At 39.4% G+C, this 8,343-nt stretch overlaps 1 protein-coding gene across 1 annotated transcript; it reads right to left on the bottom strand.

The window, feature by feature from the left end:
- Positions 1-505: 505 nt before the first annotated feature.
- Positions 506-5,609, bottom strand: LOC149381331 (G-type lectin S-receptor-like serine/threonine-protein kinase At4g03230). The gene is made up of 8 exons (XM_089630228.1): positions 4,301-5,609; positions 3,499-4,008; positions 3,231-3,338; positions 2,946-3,157; positions 2,660-2,870; positions 2,264-2,501; positions 2,027-2,180; positions 506-1,053 (listed from the first exon to the last, which is right to left on the bottom strand). The coding sequence occupies exons 1-8, from the start codon at positions 5,502-5,504 to the stop codon at positions 757-759; spliced, it is 2,934 nt and encodes a 977-aa protein (XP_089486354.1). The 5' UTR covers positions 5,505-5,609; the 3' UTR covers positions 506-756.
- Between the last annotated feature and the right edge of the window lie 2,734 nt (positions 5,610-8,343).

Below are 8,343 nucleotides of genomic sequence, written 5' to 3' on the forward strand. Positions count from 1 at the left end.
TACTTAGCACACACAAGGCCTGATATTGCCTTTGCTGTGAGCCTAGTAAGTCAATTTATGCATAGTCCATGTGAGGAGCACTTGGATGCTACACACAGGATCCTACGATATCTGAAGAGCTGTCTAGGAAAGGGACAGCTATTCAAGAAAGGAGAAAACAAAGCAGCTATCAGCATTGCTCAAAACCCGGTGCAGCATGATCGAACCAAGCATATAGAGATCAATCGTCATTTTAACTACCAAAGAGCAGACATCGGATATTCTGACTAAGGGGTTATTTCGGCCAGTTTTTGAATTTTTTGTAACCAAGTTGGGCATGTATGATATGTATGCACCAACTTGAGCGGGAGTGTAGAAAACTCGTTAATTACCTAGTTTATAGGTATCGGTTTCAATTAGGTTAGAATTAAAAATAGGAAGTAGTTTTTTGTTCCTAGTATTGAGGGATTTTATTTTATTCTTTTTGTGTATAAATAGGCTGTTTTGCCGCATGGAATAATATACAATTCTAATTCCTTCTAAAAACTTATATAGAACAAGTAACCCGGTTCTTGAACGTCTTCTTCCTTTAATACAATTGTTTTGCCAAATTAAATCATGCTACAGAGGATCCAACAAAGTCAATCCATAATGACCTCTTTCCAAACGAAATTACACTTTATGTGCCTTAGACAAAAAAATTCAAGCAATCATTACACAAACTACTTGGAGTGAAAATGGAAGCCAGAAGTGAGGAGATCAACTTGAAAGCGCCGACTATCGACCATGTTCTAGAGTGACCGTTATTTCAGCTCGTGAGTCTGCAGAAGAAGATGAAGGAATTGGGGTTCCAGTTTTGAGGACAAAGGCTGGCTGCAGAGGATCCGGAACATTTGCTGAGTCGCTATCGAGCATTGTCACCACTGTCGACATTGTTGGCCGTTCGCTCGGGTCTTCTTGAACACATATCAATGCAATTTTTACACACTTCATAAATTGCTCACTGTTGCAACTCTCAGTCAAAGCTGGGTCCACTAATTCCAACATTTTGTTCTCCGTCCAAAGCCGCCATGCCTGTGTATACATGTAAATTAACTTTAATGCGAGTGGCAACTGATTTTACAAGCAAAGTAGTTATCAAACTATTAATTTTGGAGTATTTAGGTCCTTTCATATAATAAAATAAAAACTACATAATTTTAATGAAACTCAAGACTTAAAACAACCTAAAACCGTATTTCAAAATGTTTATAATTTTAAATTTTTTAATTAGAACACAATCTTACATTTACTGTCCAAAAATGTTCAAGTTTTATTTAGTACTTACGAGCTTGATTACATGTGCATTGCCGTGGGATTTAATTCTTACAACAATAAATAAGTTAAATAAAGGGATAAGCTAATGAAACATCATAATCCTTGTGAATCAGTGTCTATAAAATCTTAAAACCAAACTGAATTCTAGAATAATATTTGCGTAACCACAGATCAAAACTCTAGGTATTAACTTAAATAAGTCAATTCTGTTCTTCGATATATAAGTTGAGAAGCTTATTTGAGACAGAAAACAAGTATCTAACCCAAGTAACACCCTGCCATCTCTCTCTCTCTCTCTCTCTCTCTCTCTCTCTCTCTCTCTCTCTCTATATATATATATATATATATATGTATGTATGTATATATATTAGTAGTGGGTATATACTTTTTTTTTCCCGACAAGACCAAAAATATAATATAATTCATAATATTATTGACTTATACTAGAGCTAAAAAAAAATGTAAAGAGCTAGACAAAAAAAAATTCCTTCGCTTATAAATCACCATATATTAATCATACAAGAAAATAAAGAAAGGAAAAATGTGAAAACCGCTTTTTTGTGATATTAGGATGATCCCGTTTTAAGGTAACCTACTTAATCACTCTCTTTGGAATCATTTTAAACGTTAATGCATGTCAAACAAGATAACCAAATGATTCCCAAGAATGAGATAAACCTCGTACCAAATACGTAACTTTATTTTTTTGGCTTATGAAATATAAACTTACGTAGCCTAGGAGACTAAGAGGCCGTCCCGATAATTGAGCAAGTCTTGTGTTCCTTTTCCTGCTGATTATCTCGAGCAAAACAACGCCAAAGCTATAAACATCAGATTTGACAGAGAAGAGTCCTTCGATTGCATACTCTGGGGACATGTATCCACTGTAAACAACATGGATAATTGTTATGAACTACGAAGAAAAGGCCAAAAATGGAAATTTGTTTTTTGCGTACAGGAGACTTACTAAGTTCCAACCACTCTCTCTGTGTTTGCCTCAGTTTGTTTGCCTCCGAATATCCTTGCCAAACCGAAATCGGATATCTTTGGCTCCATCTCTCGGTCAAGAAGAATATTGCTTGTTTTCAAATCTCTGTGAATAATCCTCAGTCTTGAGTCTTGGTGAAGATATAGAAGCCCGCGAGCAATCCCGATAATGATGTTAAACCGCTTTTCCCAATCCAACATCTTGCTTTGCTCTTCATCTTTCAAAATCAAATAACAGTTTTAGACAGGATTTCATGTCTCAATTTTGTGCGTCCTTCTATTTTTTTAATGCGAAAAGGATCGAATTCATGGTTCTAGAGTATTCTAAATCAGCTCAAAAGAACATGAGAAGATTCCAAGTTTCAGCCATACATACCAAAGATAAAGGAGTCTAAACTCCTATTAGGCATGTATTCATAGAGTAAAATCTTTTCGCTTCCTTTGACGCAATATCCTCGGAGTCTAACAAGGTTCCGGTGCTGGAGTTTGGCAATCACCACCACCTCATTCTTAAACTCTTCTAATCCTTGTACCGATACGCTAGACAGTCTTTTAACAGCTATTTCTTGACCGCCTTGAAACGTACCCTACAAATCACCAATAAATGTTGATTAGCCAATTGTAAATCATTGAAAGAAAAACAAAACAAGTTCTTGTACGACCTTGTAAACAGGGCCATAGCCACCCTGTCCAAGTTTGTTATAATCTGAGAAACCATCGGTTGCTGCGATAATGGAGTCGAAATCAAAAAACGGAACATCTATCCCTTCTCCGTCCTCTTCCTCAAACTCGCCAGGATTCATGTAGTGTTTTATACGCTTTTCAGTGTCTAACCTGAGCAAGTCTTTACTTCTTTGATCGGATCTCTTTTTTACTGGAGTTAAAGAGAAAAACATGATCATGGAGTTTTAGTACTACACCCGAAAATAACCAGCAGTAGTGCTCACCTTGTTTTTTCAATTTTTTCCTCCTCCAAATAATCAACCATGTAGAAGCACAAAGCAGAGCAAGAGCACTTATAGATGTTAACACAATAACAAGAGGGAATGATGATCCTGCAAACAGACAGAGTTTTCATTATATATATTATTAGGACTGGAACCTCAAACAAACCTGCTGAAAATCAATTAGAAGTGCAAAGATTGTGGCAAGAAATAGCAAGAACAATACTATATTGCATTCTCGTCTTACAGAGATCTGATTTATAACCGTCACCTTGAGAGTGGATGCAAACTAAGTTGAGGCTGTCCCATTTGTAGCCATTCTTGCAGAGACACCTGTTTCTGCCGTCGCTTTTTGCAGGACCACAACTAGTGTTTGGCAATTTATCGCAGTCCAAGTCTGAACTACAGACTGGTTCCGGCGGCGGGTCCCACTGGATTTCAACCTCGCGCGCCTTTGGAGACGACCCTTGAAAGCTCGAGCCCTTGCACCAATTTGTTACAGTAAACGGTAATGATTGGTTGAGCTGCAATATTTTGCTTCTGAAACTCTCGGACTCGCATTTATGGGATGTACTGTCAACTTGGACGAAGAATTTACGCGTGCTTTGGTCGAAGCTGACAACTTTGTAGTCTCCATCGAGCGCCTTGAAAGTAACGCTCTGGTCGGAACTGTTGCACCGGAAACTGAAGTACATCGGGTCACCGCAATCTGGTTGTGTGCTCAACGGATAAGGGATCACGATTGTGCCACAACTTTCACAGTTCTTCTTCTTCATTGATCCTGCATCAAAATAGACAGTGTAGTGTTATAAATCGATGACTGTAAACCAAATAATATATTAAAAAACCACTGGCAGAGGAGAAGTTTAAAGGCTTATCGGCTTAATCAACCATGTCTCATACGTTGTCATTCAGGGTGTCTATATATATATATATATATATATATATAACCCTGGCACTACTGAATACCCCAGTGGCCCCAATTACTGCGTTGAGGGGGAATCGAACCGGGGTTATTTATATATGAAAAAAGATATGCATACATATATATATAGCAGAAGGATTTTTGGTACCTGAATCCTCGGACGCTAGGCGGACAGAGAGGGTAATGCCACCAACGTAGTCCTCTTGTAGATCATACAACGGCTCGGCCCATATTAAGCACGTGTTCGAACTTCTATACGTTCCTGCGCGAAAGGAATACGCGTTGCACTTGCAAGTCTCGAGGCAGTTCTTCATGCATTCCATATCATTGCTAACCAGGCTCTCACCAGATTCCGGGTTCCTCACATTCATCAATGTTAAGTTCAAGAACGTCTTGCCACATTTCACTCCTGTCTGTTTACACCCGACGGAAAAGTCGTCGAAGATTGGCGTGAATCCTGGCAAGCATTTGCACCTCGACGTGCCTCGAGCATTGCAGACGCCGAAACCCCCGCACGAATTATCTACGCTGCACCGATCTACCGGCTCAAACCATGTCGGACCAAAATCCATGCTGCTCTTCCTCTGGTACTCAATTGTTCCGTCGAACTTCATAACCAGCCTCGTGCCACTGTAATCTCTGCTCATAAAAAACGATCTATATGTGGAATTGTTCGCTGGCCGCCGCTTGGGAAGCGAGGTATTCGAAAGCATCTTAGTTAGCATATCGGGCATCGCACGTTTTCCTCCACTTTTCCAATACGGCACAGAACTGTTCATGATGACATACCGTTCTTGATCATCTAGCTTGAATATGAAACTTCCATGGCTTGGATCGTCTTTCGATTTCCACGAAGTCAGCTTCACATTTGTTTGCATCTTCATACCCGGAAGGAAAGTGTCGGTTGGTGCCTTAAAGCTCTCCCATAGAGAATTTCCCAGCACAAGGTTCCCCGAATCCATGAGCTTCGCCGTCAAAGCATCTTGCGATGTTCCAATCCCTGATGACCAAAGAGATTCTTCCTCGCTTTCATCCAAAACTTGAAGATTACGGTCGATAATTCCGAATACTCCATGGCCAGAGCTCGGAACAGGATGATCTCGGTTGGCCACCCAAACGACGGTCTGCGGAGAAGACTTATACCAAATCCCGACATATCTCTTACCGGACAAGCTTCCATTTGGAGTGAAAAATCCCAGCTCAAACGTTCCTTCTCCAGCTGAGACGAGAGTCTCTCCATTGTCCTTAAGAGGGACACCTTGTTCAATAAAATCTCTGCAAAAACAACAGCATGGAAATATAGAGAGTAAGAGTAGTTGCTGAACGTTGAATATGTACAATCTAAAATCCATAATCCAAGAAGAATGTGTGAATTTTTTGCTGCAGCTAATAAAGCCGGAAAGCTAAGTGTGACAACGACGACTTTGTCAAATTCCAAACTCGTTTCTAACAACCAAAACTGGTCCATGTGAAACACTGGCCTAGCTGTAGTAATATACTAATATTCATTGCTATAGTAAGTACATACATACTGACATATATCCTCTATACTAGACAGTGACACGTTAATTTATATATTAATTAGCAAAGGTATAATAAAGCCGGGAAGCTAAATGTGACGACGACGACTTTATCAAATTCCAAAGTCGTTTCTAACAACAAAAACTGGTCCATGTGAACCACTGGCCTACCATAGTAATATACTAATATTCATTGCAATAATAAGTACATACAGACATATATCCTCTATACTAGACAGTAGCACGTTAATTTATATATTAATTAGTGTTACGAATCCCACATCGAAAGTGAATGGGAACTAACAAGAGCTTATAAAGGTCATGGGTTACTCTTCTCATTACCAATTGGTTTTGAGATAGAACCCCATGATACTTTCACATAGTATCAGAGCCCATTAAGCCCAAACGGGTATCCGATCCAATCGTTGGGATTCGGCTCAAGATGAGCGAACGCAAAGAGCCCCCATCTTGAGGGGGCGTATTAGGAATCCCACATCGAAAGTGAATGGGAACTAACAAGAGCTTATAAAGGTCATGGGTTACTCCTCTCATTACCAATTGGTTTTGAAATAGAACCTCATGATACTTTCACAATTAGCAAAGGTATTTTAAACTAATTAGTTTGAATATATATATATATATATATATATATATATATATATATGTAATTACCTAATTTTAAGTAATGCGCTTGCATAGTAGCTTAAGAATAATAACACAAAATTATAATATATTTCAACATAAATATTGACACAAAATCATAACCACACAATTTGATTGTTTTTCAATATATAAGAAAGATAGTAAAAATAGGGAGCGTGTCGTTTATGCCCTTAGGAGTAAAAAATCCAGATTTTAAAAAGTATCAATGAGCAAAAAAAGAATTATAATTGTAACATATAAAATGTGAGAATATTTTATTACGTCCCAATCCTTTTAAATCAATCGAATTGCTTTATTTTTGCAACTCCTCCAACTCAGAAAAAAAACAAAACAAAAAACAAATGTTATATGTCTTGTATATTTGGCATATAAAGCAGAAGTGTCCATAGAAAATGGAAATTATTGATAAATATTTGTTAAATTTGTTGTAACTAACCAAGTTTTCCATTTTTATTGGGAAATAGTCCAACTTTCATTTTATTAAGCAAATAGCTCATATTTTCGGCTCAGACCATAATGCCCTTGGTAAATTCGCGAATAGGTTAATTTAATTAACCTACTAGAGTGAGTTAGGTTAATTAATTAACTGATTCATGAAAGATTTGAAATTCACAAAAAATTTACAAAAATCATAACTTAAGTCAAGTTTGTCATTCAAAGCATTCAATTAATTAACCTAATTCCTAATTCAATCATTTAGTAAATTAAATTTACTCACAAAAAAATTCATAAACTAATTTAATTTTTTCAACCAATAAGTTAATTTAATTAACCTAACTGAATTCCGCGAGTTAATTCAATTAACTTATCGCGAAACTGTTTCTTCTTCTTCTCCACCTCCGATCTCTCACCACTCTCTCCCCTCACCAGTCCGGCCGATCCTCACCGTACCTTCCCTGCGCCGCCAAGCAGCAGATCGCATTCCCTTCTTCGTCTTGTTCCTCAGCGCCGTGGTCGAGCTGGTTCGTTTCGGTGAGGTCGAGCATCGCCGCGGCGGAGCCCGACGGAATCGACGGCGTCTATGGCGGATCTCGACGGCGTCTATGGCGGATCTCGCCGGCGACGTTAGGGATCTCGTCGTTCCAGTCCCTATCGGCGCTGGTGTGGAGGAGCGTGACTCGAGCGAGGAGGAATCGAGATCCGAGTCGGACCACCAGTTGTTTGTTGAGCGCTAACATCAGGCAGAGATTGAATCCTCCGATTTCGGGGGATCACTTCGGAAACTCTCTGTCACTACGGCGATCGGAGTCCGCAGCGACGGAATGGTGATCGCGGCGGAGATCGGAGTCGACGGCGGTGAGGGAGACTCGGAGGTCGTCGGAGAAGGAGAAGAAGAGCGGTTCTAGTTTGTGCGAGTTTTTAGTTTGGGGTAGTTTATGAAGTATTTGAAATGTTGGGCTATTTAAATAATAAATTGAAACTTGGGCTAGTCCCTTGGTGGATCAATTAGACTATTGAGCAAAATAGCCCTAAATACTTTACCTCAAAGTTAACTTCCTCACAATGAGTTATGTTAATTTAGGGCTGTGCATGGTCCGGTCCCGTCCGGTTCAAAACCGACCAAAAAACAGACCGGACCGCTCAAAACGGTAAAAGAAATCCAAACCGGACCAGACCAAAAAACTGTAAAAACCGGACCGACCTTTCATACCCGGAAGGAAAGTATTTGGTGAATTCGTCTCGCACGTGGGGGTTTAATTGCAAAACAAAAAGGAAACAAATAAAATAGCAGAAAGTTTTGGGTATTACCACCCTAATTCTCTCACTCACCATTGCTAATCGTTCGTATTCCTTCACCGCTGACGTGGCAAAGCTCTCCTTCCACCAATCGGAGGCCGACGCGGGGAAGAGAATTTGGCGGCGATAACGACGTCGAAAGCTCAGAGGAGGAACACGGAGAGCTTTTATAGTCATATTTCGAATTGGAAGAGGAAATGAATGGGCATAGGATCATATAGGAGGTATTTGATTGCCCGCTATATTCTGTGCATGGATTTCCAGAATATAG

Source organism: Urtica dioica, chromosome 11, assembly GCF_054948205.1.
Source record: "Urtica dioica subsp. dioica isolate 48M chromosome 11, U.dioica_male_clone48M_v1_H2, whole genome shotgun sequence".
Classification (NCBI taxonomy): domain Eukaryota; kingdom Viridiplantae; phylum Streptophyta; class Magnoliopsida; order Rosales; family Urticaceae; genus Urtica; species Urtica dioica.

Excerpts from the sequence above, each read along its gene's own strand:
- LOC149381331 (XM_089630228.1), bottom strand. The coding sequence starts at position 5,504 with ATGGATTTTAGATTGTACATATTCAACGTTCAGCAACTACTCTTACTC. Across the intron at positions 3,339-3,498 it reads AGTTTGCATCCACTCTCAAG|GATCATCATTCCCTCTTGTT; the intron begins GTGACGGTTATA and ends GTCTGTTTGCAG. Across the intron at positions 1,054-2,026 it reads CTCTTAGTCTCCTAGGCTAC|GCATGGCGGCTTTGGACGGA; the intron begins GTAAGTTTATAT and ends ATGTATACACAG.